Genomic DNA, 19,758 nt, shown 5'->3' with positions numbered 1-19,758 from the left:
AGGAACTATAGTGTTGATATAGCCTCAAAAACCATTTAAGCCGCCACCAAAATGTAATAATCGAGGAAATGGTGCGTGGTGTTTGGATAAGTCTGTGAACTGTAGTGATTTATCGTATACAGAACTATAATTTTAAATAAATGATCATGATTTGGTCAGGTTGCTCAGTTTTAGAAGCTTGAAGAAAACGTATGACTAAAGATTCTCTATGCATTTTTCCACAAGATGACTGCTAAAGAAAGGGAACTTCTATTTTCAGAGGTATCCTTAACAAGGGAAAGAAATTTGTTTGCATTATAATACAAAGCAGCTTTCTAATGTTGTATCATTAAGAAATGGAAAACAATTTTATTAACAGGTTTTACATTTACAGTCTTTAATTAGCTAATCAACATCAACATGCAAAAATAAGCGCTAAATACAAACCTCTACAATACTTTTTTTTTTTTTAAACTACAATGGTTTATTCTCTTGAAAAGTCAGAAGGGTGTATTCTGTAGTCATTAAAACTGAACTATTAGTTTCAGTAATGAATACTATTTAGACCCTAAAATTATGTAATCATCCTGCAAGGCATCTTCCAGAACTTCGCCCAACACTTAAGGATACCAGCTGATTTTCATGTGAGTACATTCTCAAAGCAAGAAATAAGGCAGTAGCACTAATGATTTGATATTGAACCCTATGCACATAACTAATAACTTTAGAAGAACTTTAACACTATGGTAAACTGGGAAAAGAACATCCAAACAAGCAGTGTATTTTGCCTGAAATGTTCTCAGTTGCTCTTGATATTTATGCAACCCCCTTAAAATATTTGGGTTTTGGGGAAAAAAAAAAAAAAGATTCCCTACTCCTTTAACTCTGCCTCTCATTGCTCCTCCAGTGAAGCCAGTCTTGTGTCTATGGCATCAGTATCTTCCCATGGAATTAATTATAATGACCCATTTCAGGATAATTACTTCACAAGAGGATCAAAAGAGGAGCTTAAAGGAGGACAGACTTGTATTAACTGAAATATTTGATAACAAAGGGCCTTGGACAATTGTGAAAAAGAGAGGGAAGGAAAATGGATTTGATTTCAAATCTATTGTAACGTTTCCCCCAGTGCAAATGTCCGTCTTTAAAGAAAATTCTCCTTTGAAAGATGAAAGTGTTTTAGAGATGAGTACAATTTGACCTTATGTTACAAAATGCTAACAATCAAAAAAATTTTGTTGTTCTTTTCAAGTACAAACTTAAGTCATATTTCCGCTCTTTTTAAGAGTGTGTATTGTTGCTCATTGATCTTTGGTCGCAAGAAACAATCATGCCACCGACAGGTCTCATCCCCAAGGTGGCAGATTTTGCTTCTTTGCCACACGTAAGGCCCCCCTCTCCAGGGCATGCCAACACATCCTGTGTCAAAATTCCCAGCGGCACTTCATCATGTATTTTATGGACCTACATGATATAGACTTTCTCAGCTTGTGAGAAGTTGAAGACTTCTTTGGTTCTTGGGCAAATTACTTTGTCATCTTGACGAATAGAAAGCAGGGACTGAAAGAGAGCCATGAAAATATTGATCAGATTTTGAACAGTCAAAATAACTTATTGAAAATATGCACTGATTAGTTAGTGCACAAAATGTATGCTGTTTGCAGAAGCAACTTCATAGTGTAAAGATCTTTCACAAAAACCTTACCCTGTAACTTTTTTTTGTTTATCCCAATCTCGTTTGGTTCCACATTTAAATTCATATTTAATAGTTCGCTGATCAAATGTTTAAAAATTAAAATATTACATCTTAAAATAATATGGTCAGAAGCAATAGTTCACCCCATCCTTTAAACATACAAAATACCTCAGGTTTGCCTCTGACAAATTCAAGGACTCTCATATGTTATAGGGCAGTGGTCCCCAAAAAGGTGGGTTGGGACCCCAAAGGGGTCACTAGCCTGTTTTAATGGGGTTGCTGGGGCTACCTTAAACTTGCTGGGGTCTGGGGTTGAAGCCTGAGCCCCACTGTTCAGTGCTGAAGCCAAAGCATTGGTAGTGGGGCTCAGGTTACAGTCCCTTAGCTAGGGGTCAAGCCCTTGGGCTTCGGCTTTGTGCCCACCCCTCTTCCCATGGCAGTGGGGCTCGAGGTCTGGTTTAGGAGCTTGGCAAAGATCAGGCAGGCTTAGGTTTCACATCCGCCTTCTGGCATCGTGTAGTAATTTGTATGGTCAAAAAAGGGTCACAGTGCAATGAAGTTTGAGAACCCTTGCTATAGAAAATACACCTACCAGCAGCTCAGACTTAACACTTACATTGTATCCATAGACATATCCATTTGGCAACATCATGGGAGGATTATTTTCATTCATTACATCCCCTGAAATCTTGCAAACTAGTCGGGAGTTGGCACAATGTGCCATAGGCAGAGGCTGAGCCAGCTTGTTCAGGGATTTGCTACACACGGGGCAGTCTGGGTTTTTTGAACTGCCATCCTCTTTATAACACTGTCTGTATCACAGCGAGTCAAAGAACAATAGCCACAGAATGAGTTAAGAGTTAGGGCACATAGTGACAATGGCTCATAACATTCTTATGTGATTTACAGAACTTCAGTGACTCTCAAATCTCTTTGTTTCAACTTCACAAGCCACAGACTCTGAACATTTTGAAACAAAACAAAAACCAAAAGCGAGCGGCACGTGTTGGGCATTTTAGTAGGAGTGGAACTTCTGATGTGGGAAAGAGACCTACAAGAATCTTGTCTCTTACGACTATAATCAGAACTCCCATTTTAAACATTCTTTAGGAAGGTCTGATTAAGAATTCAAACCAAATTTCCTTGTACATTACACATTCTTTACCCTAGAGTATTGTATTTTAGATGATAAAAGGAATTCTATATTGTATCTAGCATTTATTGAATTTAGGGATTTGTATATTTTGTTTTTAATTGCCTCCATTTGTTTTTACTAAAGTTTTTGTTGTAGCAAAGAGATGCCCATTTATACTCAAGTTTTACAAATGAAAAACAAGTATTCAAATTTCATAGATTCCTCAAAAAGTTTGTCTACCAAGCAATGTTTTTATGCTTTTTACATCGGTATTCTGCATTAAAGGATACGGTGTTTTTATAGCTGAAAGGCCTGCCTGGAGTGTTATAGTGAAAACAGAATTGTTCCCCAGCTGATGTAATCTGTAATTATCATATCTAAATTGTTGAATCAGCATTCTCCATCGTGCAGGGTCCAAAAGATCCTGTTAGAAGAAATACAGCTGTAAGTATTTTCAATATTGTTCTTGCAGAAAACTGTTCTGAAGTAGCAAATGACACACCACACCCCCATCACTGAATATAACAAAGAGATAACACCTCAGAGCACTGGTGTATTGGGAAAAAGTAAAAATGTTTTAGAAAAACTCAGCTCTAAAACACATTTTCTACCTTAGACATATAAATGCACTTTTATAGATATAACATATCTTGGCTCAAAATAAATGCTGTAGTTTATATGGAACACAACAGAATCAGTTTATAGAAAAAGTCTGATAAAATGATTGTTCTTAGAAATGCCTTGTATGTACTGTGTGCACATATATATACACATGTCCTTGCCTCCCACCAAAAACAATGATCTGTGGGTGATTCTAGATACTTTTGACTCCTTTTCTATTAAAGGAGATTATACAAATCCATGAGTTTGTAGGCTCTTTAATGCCTGTTAACACTGTTTGTATTTAATTTTCTGGAATGTTGGTCCATTTGCAAAACAAAATTAATGCTCTGGAATGTCTATTCTAAAGTCACTGAACCACTACCATATGACTGAACAAATGTCTGTTGAAAAGTTGTGAACATTTCCATTGCAACTCAGGCCAACCCTGATGATGCTTGTTTGGAAGACAGGACTTCCTTGATGATAAAAAACAATCTAATGCAGGCCATACAGCTCAGTCTTATTTTAAGCATTAAAATTCTACAGAAAGGATGTCTAGTTCCGGAGAAAAGCTTTTGTTAATTTGAAAGCTTATCATAATTCTGAGTCAGAAAATTTGTGGTGTGAGGTTTTTTTCTGTTAAACAATTCTCTTCCCTCCCTCCACCCTTACAAACACACTGTAACTCTGTAGATCACATTTTAAAAAAAGTTAATTGCAAAGCAGTTGATTTTCATGAAAAAGAGAAAGGGATGTTATACTTCATAACTAGAGTCCTTTGAGATGTGTGATCCCTATTTGGATATGCACGTGCGCTATATGCCTGAGACCAGAGAATTCTAGCAAGTTATATCTGTTGGTGTGAGCTCTCGCTTTCCTCATGCTTCATTTTGAAAGGTATATAAAGTAGCAGTGTTCTTCAGTTCCTCAGCCAGAAGGCTAAGGTTACTTAAGTCCTTATGTCCCATCTGTGAGGACTTGTCTAACCAGGATGAGTTTGGGAAGGGATCCCTTCTCTATCTTGGGAGGCGATCTGTTTTTATGCTGATCAGAGTGTTCCTTAGTGTTATCAGGAGGCCCTTCACTCAAGTCATTCCCACTTCTCAGTCAGACACTGTGCTAAGAGGCACATTTCTCTCTGTCTCAGACAGATATACAGGGATATCTATGCAGCCTGGAGCCACATGATGCATTCCATTAGATGAGTGTTTCTTAAACTTAAAGACTAATGAACACCAAACAATTTTTTAAAATGAGCCAAAAAAAGGTTGCCTGCCTCTTTAAGGGTGGCCATTTTGAACTCTGTTCTCTGCGGCACACTGGTGTGCCACGGAACAGTTTAAGAAACACTGCATTAGATATCAGAGGGGTAGCCGTGTTAGTCTGAATCTGCAAAAGCGACGAGGAGTCCTGTGGCACCTTATAGACTAACTGAAGTGTAGGAGCATAAGCTTTCGTGGGCAAAGACCCACTTCGTCAGATGCATTAGATGTTTCTGAAGCTAGAGTTCTCCTGCTTGCCATGTTTGACTGGGAAAGAAGCATCAGATACCACACGTAGCAGAGATACAAGTTTCTTTGAGGCAACCGAGGGGCAGTATTGGTGATCATCACTGACTGAAAATAAAGGGGCAGGAGATACAAAGATTATTCCCAGTCTATAAGAACAGTCCCATACTGGATTTCCCAGAATGGGAATTCTAATTACTAACCAAAATTCAATCAGTCAATCAAGCAATCACCCTCCCTCTCTCTCCTTGTTGTCACACTTTAGAAATAAACTAAGCACATAGAAGACCACACCTGTATACATTACATATTATTTAGAAATGAAGAAATTTGGTATAAATGAAAACGGAATGTAAAAAACACGACTATAATGTAAGGATCACATCAGTAGCTGGAAGACACTGCTACTCAATAGTTCGCTTCGGAAATAGATAGTGACTATTTCACCATTTTAATAGTAATTTGAAGAACTTCTCACTAAAGATTTTTAGCTCCATCACTGGAGGAAAAAAAGCAGAAAAAACCATCTGTACCCAACTTTATTAAATGGTACAAATTTTGCTATATGGAACTTAAAGGATATGACAATATCCTTAAAGAAAATGATGACAATTGCTGGGCAACAACTATAGGTATCAGAAACGGCTTCCTTTGTATGATAGCCAGCTATTGTAAAGTTACTAAATATTTTTACAGTTTTTCTGCCAAGAACAGACTTAGGATGGTACTGGAAGGAGATTAAATACACAGTACTCTCTGCCAAATAGTTTTGCAGAGAGTACTGCTCTCTATCATCTACTGCAGTCTAGCTTGACAGCAAACTAGCCTTCCACAGCTTTTCCAATTTAAAGGGAGAGCCACCAGTTGATGCCCAAAAAGGTTTGCCCTTTACTTAAGTTGTACTCAGGTATACTTTTGTAGTGCTTAAATACCACAGCTAAGCTACAAGATACTCTTGAGAGCTCTTTAGCATAGTGATAAAATTCTGCCATCTTATTGCAGGAATAGATGGGTTGAATTCTCTACTTCTGGTGATTTTAGAAGTTCCCAGAGGGAGTAAAGTTATGTTTACTAGAGATTACTAATAAATATACCTCTGAAGAGTAACTTCTCCTCCCAAAAAACCCAAACACTTTTGGAAGGCTATGCAGTGTCATCTTTAAATAATGCCTGAAGCCATTCCCAAAACAATCTGTTATTTAAGGAAAACATAAGTAATAAATAAAAATGGTCTCCTGCCCCCTTCCCCAATCTGAAGTCCTTTGTACCACTTTATATTTAATAATTGATTATCTGAGTTAATTTTGATGATAGATTCAATAAGGGTCCACATATTTTCTAGATTTTTAAAAAATATCTTTTCACTTATATTTTTAATAGTAGCAGCTGCATTAATGTGACTATAATCTGAAAAGCATTTTAAGATGTCAAAGAGGCTAAAGAAAAGAGTCCTACTGAGTTAAAAGATGATCTGAATATTATTTCTTGGATTCAAGTCAAATTCCAAAGATGTTTAATCAGGCTTAATTCTAGGCACTAATAAAGTCAATAACAAATGAAAGACTGTCAAAAGAGGCCCCAGAATAGGGAGCAGGCATTGAGACATAAACCCAACATACTTTTCATTATCCTTATGTACATTCTTATATAAAAATAACCCTTGAAGTAGTATTTATTCAGTACAATGATCTGGCTGAACAAAAACTTCGAGTTATGAGCATCTCTTACATAAGTCAGGTATGTAGGCACTGGTTAGGCTCAGTGCGGACAAAAGCAGATTTAAAAATTCTTTGGATTTTTATTTAATTTTTTTTTTTAAATTTAAGTTTAAGAATGGGTAGAAATGGTATCCCTAGCCTCTGTCAGGGGCTGGAAATGGATGACAGGAGAGGGATCACTTGATGATTACCTGTTCTGTTCACTCCCTCTGGGGGCATCTGGCATTGGCCACTGTCAGCAGTCAGGATACTGGGCTAGATGGACCTTTGGTCTGACCCAGTATGGCTGTTCTTATGTTCCAAATGATGACCGCCTATGTTAAGCCCTAAACATGTAATAATTTATTGATTATTTAAATTCAATAAAAATATTGAATATAAATAATTCAATATTTAAACTCTGCCCAGTTTCAAAGAAAGACTAACAACTGAACTGATGGGAAACCACCGGCTAAGCACCTGAAACCAGAGTTTGTTAAACTGCTAAACCAACTTTTGACAGCAGTTGCCTCTTTTGCAGCTGCAGACAGTAATTTCAGCAGTTCAGTTTATTCAAGCAGTTCATCCTTCTGGTTAGCAAAAAGCAGCACCAAATTTAGTGTAAAGGTTATATTTAGTTGCAAATCCATATGTTTTAATGTCCACCTATCAATGAGTATCACACTTTCTTTAGAAAAATAAAGCACAAAAGCAAAACAAGATTAAAATTCATTATTTAAACCCAGGTTTCTGACTTGATTTCACTCACCAATTTTAATCTTTATGTGAATCGCATGGAGTTAAAACTACTCACCCTGGTTAGAGTATTTCTATAATGCCCACAAGCTATTAAAAAACAAGCGGAGATAATAAAGAGGCTAATAAAGAGGACCTTAGCATGACAGACCTATTTTCCTGCAATATCGATAAGAGAAGCAAGAATATAGGAAATTGATTTCAATGAAAGAGAAAAAAGAGGTTGATCTACTTAGCATTTAGATTAGTAGACTTTCCAGAATAGCATGTTAAGAGGCCTATGCCATGAATCTTAAATCCTTCATCATACTACGTTATCAGCATACATCCCTTAGCTCTGGAATGTTCTTCCCCAATGAATCACTGGAAGATTTATATGATAATCTAAGCCTTAAAAGACAAACAAACTAGGGTGGGATTTTGTTACACGTGGCATCTCTGTGCATGTCTGCTCTTTGTGGCTCTCAATTTATGAAGATGATCATTAATGAATTAGCACATAACCCTTTTTATAATTTCCAAAAAAAAAGCCAGCAACATATTTGCAATGTCCTTTGTTCTGATAGTATAATATGACTCTATATAAATCACAGTAGTTTCTTGTATAACCTCATTCAAATTTTGTATTTCTCCAAACTGAGATTTACAGGAAAAAACACAGGCTCCACAAAGGTCTAAACTCTCTGCTTGGTCTGCTAAGCACAGTTTCATGAAGATGCACAGGCATTTTCCTTCTGGTAAATAAAAAAGTGGTCTTCAAAAATAAGTGCTTTACAGTTTCTGTGTAGTATGGGTTCTAGAGACACATTTGGAATATGATCCAATCTATTTTCTCTGAGGCCTAAGAAATTAACAAAAAGTCTTTTATAAATACTGTTACCAACACAGTAAATTTTACCATTAATTTATTACATTTATTTACTAACTAAAATATTAATAAGTGTTTTCCTTTGCCTGTTCAGCTAAGGTTTATACAAAATGGCCAACAGTACATACTGCTATATTCACTTATGTAAAATTGTTTATCATTTTCTATTTTCTTTTTCTTTTTCATTTTCGTGTTGAGAAATACTATTTAGTAGGGTTTGTTTTTGGCAGGCAAAAGAGATAAGCAAACATTTATAAATAAGAGCGTAGTGTAACAGGTAATTAGGAGTTTCAGGAAGTTTGCTGGTCATTGTCAACTCTAACGTGGGTGTAGTTACATAGATTATGTGTTCAGATCATATGTGTTTAGATACTTCCTGTCACCTTCCTCCTTCCACCCACAAAGGAGCATATTTAAAAATGAAATTAAAAATGAACCTATTTGGATTGATTTTTACAAGCAAAAATTATTAAGGACTATAGTGGATTTTTAATAGGATGGACACTAGGCAGTGAAAATTAGACACACAAGAATATTTTACATGGTTTAACAATACGCTATCCCAGTGCTTACCTTGCAATTTTTAATCTGTTATACATATAGAGATATACCTTATAAGGAGAAATATGAGTGTCTGAAGGAAAGGCCAACATTCCCATCACTTGTCGGACTTCATCCAGCTGACTTCCTTCAGCCTGACTGAAGTGCTTTCTTGCATGTCTGAAATTAAGAATTTAGAACACTCGGATAAATATAAATTCATCTGACAGGATTTCCTATTGAAAGATAAATTCATTTACATAATCTGTATGAAAGATCTTCACAAAAAAGTGTTTTAATTGTAGATTATACACTCAGCACACAAAATCCAAAGATAATGTGTTTAAAGTGCTTGAAAATAGATTATGAAGATTTGAATGCAAGAGTGATTTTAATCTCAGAGAATGTATCCTGTAACTTGCTAGGCCCCCCAATCTCAGAAGATGAACCCTCCCCATGAATTTATTTAATCCCAGTATACTCCCCATGAATTTATTTAATCCCAGTATATAGTCTATTACAGGAAAATGTATCACACTCTGTATATATCAGTTACACAAACAGGCATTCCTAATCTTCCTCTTGATTCTATAAGAATCTAGATATATGAAATGCCTTCCATATACAAGGACGTGAGGGGAGAAAATAATTATGAACCAAGTATTTTATGTTATAAAAATGTTTTAAAGAAACCAAACTGGTAATACCAGCATGTCGCTTGCTGGGACAAGACCATCACAAATGCCAAAGCACCAACATTATGAGAGCATGTAATTAGGTTTTGAACTAGAGTGTCTTCAGGGGGGAAAAAAATCACTTCTCATAAAGACTATTACAGTACAGGCAGTCCCCGGGTTACGTACAAGATAGGGACTGTAGGTTTGTTCTTAAGTTGAATTTGTATGTAAGTCGGAACTGGTACATATTGTAGGGGAAACTCTAGCCAAACATTTCTCCAGAGCTCAGTTTTATTCTCCCACACCTCACTTCCTTCAGTCCTTTATTCTCAAGCTGAGGTGTCTGCTGAGAAAAGCCGCTCCGCGTCTCCCTGGTCTGCTGGGGGGGGGGGGGGGGGGGGGGCGCTAGCTTCGCGTCTCCCTGGTCTGCTGGGGGGAAGCAGCTAGTGCGGGGTTGCCTCACCCCGTTTGTAAGCAGGGATCCGATGTAAGTCGGATCCATGTAACTCGGGGACTGCCTGTATTATATATTTGACATGCGATTGGTAAAATTAATAATCCTTCAATCAGAATAGCTTTTTCATATATACTTACATAAGCAAGCATTGTTAATATAGAATTTCATACAGGAGATTAATTATAAAACACACGCAGCCCTAAGTGTTTGTTTGAGTTTCTGAAGGAGGAAGACAAAGTCTGAGTTACTGTATACTTGAAAAAATTTTTGTTTGAAGTGAAGCATTATCTTTCATTAGACCAACTTCTCTTGGTGAAAGAGAAAAGTTTTTGAGCTACACAGACCCTTCTTCCACTTTGGAAGCATTATCAGTTCAGACAAACATTAAGCGATGCCCCCTGCATGACCAAATTTTTCTTTGGATTATGCAGTGACCAGATTTGAAAAAAGTTACTGATTGTATCAGCACTCACATTCAAGAAGGCTGTGTAAGTAGCTATCATTATGGAAACCACAGGGAAGAGAGTCCTCTAACAATTTACTGTGAACTGAGAAGTACACTGGCTGAATTGGAAAGACAGAAAAATATAATGAATTTCCATGTGGCTACTGACTATGCATGCAAGATGGATTGCTGGGAACACTAGGATATTTGCAGGAAATGCCAGAAAAAAAGGATGCATGGCTGTGGCCTGTTGAACATTACATGATCAGCTACACAGAGTAAATGTCCATCCAAGGCGGCGCCCAGGAATACTGAACCTAAGAAAGTCAGAGATTCATAACATGGAAAAAGGCAAAAAGCCTTAGTGACACTGACCAAGACCTCGCATTGCGTGTGCTCTTAGAAATTGGAATAAGGAGGACATCTGGGTCACATCCTCAATCAAGGGAGTTCCCACAAGAATGGAGCTTGACATGGAAGCTGTGTTTTTACTGACTTTTGCATCTACCCAACACCAGATTTTGTCAAGTTCCTCTAGAAGGAATCTCCACACTTTTGAAAACTTATACTACAGAAATGTGGGTGAAGTGCAACTAGATCAGCTGTTTTACCCTTGTATGTGGTTGTAAGTATCCCCCATTATTTGGCAGAACTTGGCCTGAGAAGCACAAGGTGCACTGGACCAAGATCGAGGTGATCACTAAAGCACCTTTAAACTTTTAAGAAACACTGGACACACATGCCAAAATTTCTGAAAAAGAACAAGGACCATTATGCAGATCCATTGGACATGTAATGGATGCCATGGCCTTAAGGAAAATCACCAGAACAAGGAAAGGTGATTCTTCAAGCACTACCACCAGAGAAAGTATCAGTTATATTCATTCTTAGAACTGATTAGCTACTACATAAACTTCTGAGTAATTTGATGACGGTATTGACACTTTTACATGTGTTAAGCCAAAAAAGGAGAAGACACTAAAGAACATGAATATGCATTTAAGGAAGCATAGAAACTGACATCAGCTGATGTTCTTATGTACTTTGATGCTACCATTGCAATTGACAAATGGGTGCAGTTCTTCCACATTTCTCCTGATGGCAGAGAGAAAGTAACTGCCTTCCCTTCACAAAGGCTCTTAACACTGGACAAGAATTATATATAAATCTACCAAGAAATACTTGGCATTATCTTCAGAATGTGGAAGTTCCGTACCTATCTGTATGGCAGATATTTACCCTCTTGACAGTTCACCGCCCATTAACTTCAATATTTGGACCAAAATATGGAATTCTGTTATTAGTTGCTGCTTGCATGCAATGCTGGGCATTGCTACTTTTATCTCAATCCTGTACTATTCAATTCCATAAAGGGTCTCAGCACAGCAATGCTGATGGGCTGTTGCATGTGCTACAGCCAAGCTTCTGTTAACCCAAAGAAACATCAGATACAGCATTTTATCTCAGCGTGATTTCCTTTGGGAAACAAAAGGAACAACAGGATACATTGTTGAGCATAAAAATCCTGCTTTACACAATTCATGTCATGTGAATTATCCATTAATCAAAGTTGCATTTACGGGGCCTGTGAGTGATCATTTAAAATAATCACTTCAATCTCAAGTTCTGGAAGCTCTTCAGGAAGGTCATTTTGGCACTGGATGAAAGCCAAAGCTTGGAGTCATGTGGCTTAGGGTTGATAAAGGCATTGAGAGGAAGGCAAAGTGCTGTACTGGGTGTCAGCAAATTCAACATGATCGTGGCTTAGCTTGTTGTGTCCTTAATCACTCCTTGACCACGTATGTATTCAGGTGGACTTTGTTAGACCATTCAAAGTATGTCTGGTTTTGGTCTCAGTTTGACCATTTCAAATGGTCAGAATTTTCAGAATGATTTCTCCTCCAGCTACCAAGACCACTACACATCTTTGTATCCTGTTTAGCCAATATGGCTGACTATTACAGTTAGTGAGTGATAATGGACCTCAATTTGTTTAAAAGAATTTAAGAAGTTCTTAGCTTCAAACAGAGGTCAGCACCATTTTCTGCTCCATACTATTCTGCTATACAAAGACTAATGGAGTGTTTTGTATAGATACCTAAGCATGCCTTAAGAGCTAACAGGTCTATTTTGAATCATCAGCAGAGACTGGACAATTTCTTGCTTGTCTGCAGGAACACACCATATGCGCCACCTAGGAATCCCCTGTAACTCTTTTTTGAGGCAATCACCTTGTATCTGTTTGGATCTGCTACATCCTGATTTTGCCTTACGTGTAGTCAAATCCCAAGTTATGCAAACTGATTGATGACATGTGACTTGCCATTGTTCTTCTCAAGTAGAAGACTTAACATGGACTATGGTAGCAGAGTGAATGAAATCTATAACTAGAGAACTTGTAAAATATACAGGACATATGTTGTTAGTACCATGACAATCCAATTGTTCTTTAGGGGAAGTGACATATGGGCTAGTTGGAGCCTTGACAAATACCATTGCCTGGGGATGTTCCAGTACGATTTTCTGTTCTTGCAACTGAACTTCCCTCTGTTACAACACCCAATATCATTGATTTCTTCAAAGGAACTCTGATAGTAGATCTAGCTGATTCCTTACCACTGAATATCTTTTGTACAGAATACCATCATACCACCACTACCACATCTCCAAGAATGAGCAAACATCAGTAGAGTGCCTCAATTTTATAAATGGTTTAGAAAGTGAATTGGTAGTCCAAAGCAGAATAATTCCTTACAACTTTAACATCTGCAGTAGTCTACACACAACTTTTAGTCAAGTTATATAGCTTTATGTTAGCCACAAACATTTGTCATCTATCTGGGATGTTTTTTAAAGTAAGGCAGAGAAATATCATGTCCTGACCCTTTAAAAGCTTAGGCACTCTGTACTCAGAGCAGCGCTTCACTTCTGTTTTTTGCCAGAATAATAGTCACCACAGCAGGTAGTGGTGTTTAAATCAGCTTTCCCCTGTGTCCTTCTCCTTCACTGCTGGGTCCAAATATATAACAATTACCTCACCCATCTTGTGTGTCAAACAAATTTTCTCTACTAAGACTAGAAAACAAGCCAAAATAAACTTATTCAAAGCAAAACTGAAAGTTATTTTTAAAAAAGTTTGATGGACTAACACTTAACCCAGCCCCCCCCACCCCCGGAGAGACATGAAGTTACTAGGGCTTGCAGACACAAAGTGTGCTATGCAGAGGTTTCCTGAGAAAGGTTCTAAAGTAAGTCATTTTGTCAGTACTGTTTTTCCAAGAGCTGAAATTTTGAAATCAAACAGTGCAACATATTTGTGCGTGAATTACAACAGTATCTGCTAACCTTTAACAGCTAGTTTAGCACTTCCACTGTAAACCCGTATTTTCAGGAGGATGAAGATTGGTCTAGGGGACTGGCCATATGATTGAGAGTAAAGAGATCGGAGGTTAAGGGATGACTTAAATTACAGTCTATAAGTACCAAAGTGGGCAGTAAATATTTTATAATGGGATCTTGAAACTTGGAGAGAAAGGCACAATAGGATCTGAAACTGAATCTAGACAAAATTCAGACAGGAAAAAAGCTTTAAGTTTTTAATAGCAAAGGTAATTAACTATTGGAACAATTTACTATGTATCATAATGGATTCTCCACCACTGACAATTTTAAAATAAATACTGAGATTTTTATTTAAAAAGAAAAAAACGTTCTAGGAATCATTTTGGGGAAGTTTATGGTTTCTTTTCTACAGGAGGTGTCACTAGATGGTCAGAATGGCCCTTTCCGGCTTCAGAACCTACTCCTGTCATCTCACGTTTTGACTATGGGTGATGTATTTGTGCCTCAGTTTCCCCATTGTGACACGCTGAGGATACTCAACAACTTGGTGAAGTGTTTTAAGGTATTTTGCTGTGAAATATTATGTCAGTGCAGGTATTATGTTTGTTCTAGGATGCAATAATTCTGTCCATTTTATGTTCCCGGGGAAATTCTGTACCACTGTGCCCCAGTGGAAAATTCCCTCCCCCGATTTTCTTTGTTTCCTTGCAGAAAATGGATTCTGTGGGGAAGCAAAGAAAAATCACACCAGTATTCATTCCCTGGCAGACTGGAGGCTGGGGGAAGAGATAAATCATTAAGAGAAGGGGGATACTCTGGCTGTCCAGAGATGTTGGTTCCAGGTGGGCAGAGGGAAGGACAACAATGACAGGGACAGAATTCCTCCTCACCCTTCCCTAAACAGAGCTCCCAGGGCTGAGTTAGATCAACCTCCAGGAACCTCACTGCAGAATGGGGTTTAGAAAGTCGGGTGAGGTTCGGGATGGGGTGGGGATCCAGATGCACAGGGGTTGGGTGTACAGAAGGAGCAACTCCTGGTACAGTGACCCCTGCCCCCACTCACACATCCGGAACACCCTACTGAGCCCCCCAACTTTCCTCCGTCCTGCAGAGCCTCATTCCCCTGCATCAGAAGCACTTGGACCCCCACACCTATGTACTCCAACCAGTTGCCCCTGACCTCTGACTATGAGACCCACTCCTGGAGCCCCTGCCCCTTGAATCACAATCAACTTCACTTGGACTTCCCTGCAGAATCCCATTCCCTATATAACCAGAATCTTGCAGTGAGATTATGCAATCAGATTGCTCCCCAAAAGCCTGACCCCCCCCCCAACAAGCTGCCCACACCCAGATTGTGCCACACTGAATCCTGCTACTCGAGGGAATTGTGCCAAAAAAGTTAAAAAATAAAATAAAATTCTGTAAAGTTCTGCATATTTTAATTGTCAAAATATACAGCAGAATCACACTATTTTCAATTATGTTAGTAATTTCAAAATACCTGTCACCAAATAATTGAAAACAGTGTAATTATACTGTGTTATTTAGACAATTAAAATATGCAGAATTTGCACAATTTTTAAATATTGTTCACAGATTTTAAATTTTGGCACAGAATTCCCTGAGCAGTAACATTTTCAAAAAATGCAAAAAGAAGAAAGCTGGCCAGTTTCAAAATGCGAATGTAAATACACAGCAGTCTGCCACTGTCCATCTTTGGCTGAATTCAAACTGGGGTTTGGAAAGATATGTTTAAAATAATTTTATAAGACACTGCAGTTTGCTAGTTGTGGCCAACTCATTAATACCATGAGAACACTCTCTTAATTTCCCAGTCCAAACCACAATGTATTGAAAGTCATATAGGACAAACTGCTTCAACTGAACTTACTATTATGGGTGAGTAAACTCAGGAAGACAAATATTGTTTTCTGAGTACTGACCGTATTATGGTAGCAGCATTACTTTGATAATGTGGAAAAGGGGACCAGCCCTAACACATTAGAAGAAAACTGGAAGGCTAAGCGTACACAACTGCAGTGCTGCATCAAAGCAATAACTTCTTAATGTGACTGATTATGCCAATACATAGTATCAACCTCACTAGACACTATGGAAAATAAGACTGGTTTTTGAGATTGGGGGGGAGGAGGAGGGAAAATGGAGTGGAACGCTTTTTAAAAGAAACTATTAATAATAATAATAATTAATAATAAAAAGAGGGTTATCTCCTTCCCATAAGTGGGGTTCTTTGAGATGTGTGGCCTTTCTCTGTACCACTGTGGAGTACATCTGTACTCTGTCGCTGAGCACAGAAGATTTTTGCCAGTGTTATTCACTGGTCCATGCCTTCGTGTTCTCTCTCATCAGGCTCTGGTCAGAGAAAGTGGGTGATGCAGACTGATAGTGAGCTACACAGAATTGGAGGCAGAAATGAATGCTTTCCTCCCATGGAGGTCCACACATTTGGCTTCCTGGTCTGCAGGGGCAGATTTGACAGTTGGTTTTCTACTTCTCTCTCTGTATCAATCTGAATCACCAGGGAGTTTGAGCAGGATGAGTCAAAAGAAATTCTGGTCCCATGGGAAAAACAAAGTATCTTTTCTTTGCACTATTACAACTGGGTGTACCTTTTGCTGGGGAGTCACATAATTCTTTGACCAGGTCTAGGATAGACTAGACTGTTGAGTGGGAGTACAACACTAGTACATCCTGTACTTTGCAAAAATGTCCATGAATTTGAGGGATGATCATTTCCAAAGAGATCTGGAGGATAACATCAATCCTTTATAACTCTTGAAATTGCTTGTGATTAGTAAGTGAAGACAGTGATGCTGGAGCAGGGAAGAAGAGGATGCTGTCAGGAGAGGAAGAATACGTACATGATTAACACTGGATCAAGTTCTTCTCCATGGGCTCTAGAAATAGTTCAGGCTGGTTTCTCAGAGGAAAGGGATGATAACATTGTTTGTGGTTGTGGGACCAGATGGATTCAGGATAACAGATGTCTTGAATGTACAGGACCTGCAGTCCTAGTAAGGCCAGGGAGAGGGATGTGTTGTGGCATATGGTACCACAAGTGGCAGAGATGGTAGTGGTGGTGAGAACAATCTTATCTCATGTGGTGATGACAAGCCCAGAGATTCTGGAGCCCCGAGATTCAGAATGTCCGTTGGAAGTGATGTCAAGAGTCTCTCCCATGCCAGAGACTCACCCGATGAAGAAAACGTGGGCTCCATCTCCAAGCCATTGCTGTCAGAACTGTTCATGAGGAATGATACCAGCTAGTAGAGAGAATAGAAGAACAGTCTCTTCTATAACATTTGTGGATACACGATGTCAGAATCTCGCTTGGAAGAATCAGTTCAGATAAAAAAAGGTTCCAGATCTGTCAGAACGATGATGTCCTCCAAAGCGGTGCAAATGTCAACATGAAAAATTCTCTCTCTATGAATCTTTGAAGATCGCAATGATGACAGGGCAGTATCTGTTCATCAATATCAAAGACTGTACTAATTGATGCTGAGGCCTCTCTTTACTCAGTTCCAACAGTCCTGCTCCTACCGATAGTGCTGAAGCTGAAACATTTAATCACTGAAGTCAACCATTTGGTACCTGGGCCTTTATATCTCTTCAAGACACTTGGACCAGGAGCAAAGTGACACCCAAACTCAAGGTATACAGACTTCCTTGAAAAGCAGATCTTATCTTTAGAGAAGTTTTCTTACCCTAATAGTGAGTCCGAGATGAAGATTCATCCTTGCTTGCTCCTACATCTGAAGAGATGGTGCTGGATGGTGGCTCCTTGACATCTCTGCCCACTGCCCAGCTCAGATACGATTACGGCCTGAATCTGTTCTTTCAGTTGCTTCCTGAATTCCCACATTCGTTGGGTTTGGGAAGGAATAGTGGACGCTACACTTACTGGGGATATGAGCTGCTCTTATGCAGCAGAGATACCTATAATGGTCATCACTGACTGGGAAAGAACAGGGGCAGGAGATAGGATTCCAGGGCCTAATTAGTGTGCCATGCCAGGAAGGGGTGGGGAGAGAGGGGGAGAGAGATGATTTCTTCCCAAAATCTATTTAAAATTAACAAAACTAAGATGAGTTTATAATAATTACATGTTAATGTTTACAGGAATGACACATGGTCAGACCATGGACACTGCACTGTTACATCTAAGACCACGTGGTGATAAGAAATGCAAGGAGAAAAAGAGCGCTGAGGACCAGCAGACACTACTTAGGGTACGTCTAGACTACATGCCTCTGTCGCCAGAGGCATGTAGATTAGGCTACCAGACATAGGAAAATGAAGCGGCGATTTAAATAATCGCCGCTTCGTTTAAATTTACATGGCTGCCGTGCTGAGCCGACAAACAGCTGATCAGCTGTTTGTCGGCTCAGCGCGGCAGCCATGTAAATTTAAACGAAGCGGCGATTATTTAAATCGCCGCTTCATTTTCCTATGTCTGGTAGCCTAATCTACATGCCTCTGGCGACAGAGGCATGTAGTCTAGACGTACCCTTAGTAAGAATCTTCTGGTTTCAGGTGTATGGTGTGCATGTACACCCACAGTGGTACAAACATGGGGACGAGCACCCAAAGAAGAGCTGAGAATTATTGTTATTCTAATTGTTACTCTAATTATTATTAGTTAGGAGCCAAAGACCTAATGGCACCTCAGTCAGCTGTCCATAAAACTAGCTCTTTTTTCTTGACAGTTACTTTTTGCGTGAGTATTCCAATCAAATATTACTCACTATTACATGAACAGTAGGTGCGCAAGGAAAACTGATAGGGATATCAAGTATGGTCCCAGTTCACTGCACATTCAAAATCAAGCCAGAATTAATGCTGAGCATGCAGGGTCTTTCAGGAAACCAAGAGCCAAGTATTGTTCCCTATTCAGTACACTTGCATAAGCCAGTGAGCAATGCTTATCTGTTTCTGATATTTAACGATTTACAATCGGACTACAGGCAGTCCCCGGGTTACGTACAAGATAGGGACTGTAGGTTGGTTCTTAAGTTGAATTTGTATGTAAGTCGGAACTGGCGTCCAGATTCAGCCACTGCTGAAACTGACCAGCGGCTGACTACAGGAAGCCCGAGGCAGAGAAACTCTGTAGTCAGCCGCTGGTCTTCCTGTAGTCAGCCGCTGGTCAGTTTCAGAAGCGGCTGACTTGGGGACGCCTGGGGCAGAGCAGCTGGGGTGCTGCCGTGTTGGTCCAGTAGCGCCAAGGAGCAGCGCTGTGGGACCAACCTGGCAGCGCCCCTGCTACTCTACCCCAGGCGTCGTCGGCAAGAAAAGCCTGGTCTGCTGGGGGGGGAGGGGGCGCACTAGCTGCGCACTAGCTGCGCCCCCGCCTCCCCCCCCAGCAGACCAGTGAGATGCGGGTGGCGGGACTGCCGAGACACGCCGCGGTCCCGCCCGCATCCTCCACGGCTTTGCTCCGCATCTTCCTGGTCTGCTGCGGGGGGGGGGGGCTCCCCCCATCAAACCAGGGAGACAGGGAGCAAAGCCTCGGAGGACGCCAGCTGCGGGACAGCCACAGCGCGTCTGGGCTGTTCCGCTGCCTGCGTGCTCCGTGGCTTTGCTCCGCGTCTCCCTGGTCTGCTGGGGAGGGCTCCCCCCCAGCAGACCAGCGAGACGCGAAACAGCTTTTCTCGCCACGGAGGACGCGGGCGGCAGGACCGCAGCGCGTCTGGGCGTCCCGTCGCTCGCATCCTCCGGGGAGAGAAAAGCCCCGTTCGTAACTGCGGACCCGACGTGGATCCAAGTAACTCGGGGACTGCCTGTACTCTATATTGCAGAAGACTAAAGTAAATAAACAGAAGCCAACACAAAAATCTCAAACATTTCCCTACGATGTGTTAAGATTAAGATTACTAATCAATTCGTAAACCTGTCCTGTTTGTGTAATTGCTAGCCGGTAAATTTATTCTCCAATTCCCCACTCCCTCCTTTTTAGGGTTTCCTCTTCTAGAGCTTCCTCCCCTAAACCCCAACTCCAAAAAAGGGCTGAATTCATTACTCAGCCAGG

At 39.8% G+C, this 19,758-nt stretch overlaps 1 protein-coding gene across 6 annotated transcripts in view; it reads right to left on the bottom strand.

Moving 5' to 3' along the window:
- Positions 1–320: 320 nt before the first annotated feature.
- Positions 321–19,758, bottom strand: part of MAEA (macrophage erythroblast attacher, E3 ubiquitin ligase) — a 118,372-nt gene continuing 98,934 nt past the window's right edge. For all 6 annotated transcript variants that reach the window (XM_006122904.5, XM_075930929.2, XM_006122906.5 and 3 more), the window contains 4 exons: positions 8,854–8,962; positions 3,101–3,234; positions 2,292–2,487; positions 321–1,539 (listed from right to left, as the gene is read on the bottom strand). In XM_006122904.5, the coding sequence (XP_006122966.2) occupies positions 1,444–1,539; positions 2,292–2,487; positions 3,101–3,234; positions 8,854–8,962 (535 nt within the window). In that variant the 3' untranslated portion in view covers positions 321–1,443. The remainder of the gene's footprint in view (positions 1,540–2,291; positions 2,488–3,100; positions 3,235–8,853; positions 8,963–19,758) is intronic.

The sequence above is a fragment of the Pelodiscus sinensis genome, chromosome 4, assembly GCF_052426305.1.
Source record: "Pelodiscus sinensis isolate ZL-2025 chromosome 4, ASM5242630v1, whole genome shotgun sequence".
NCBI lineage: Eukaryota > Metazoa > Chordata > Testudines > Trionychidae > Pelodiscus > Pelodiscus sinensis.
The sequence above is the reverse complement of the archived record's forward strand: the minus strand, read 5'-3'. Positions and strand labels throughout refer to the sequence as shown.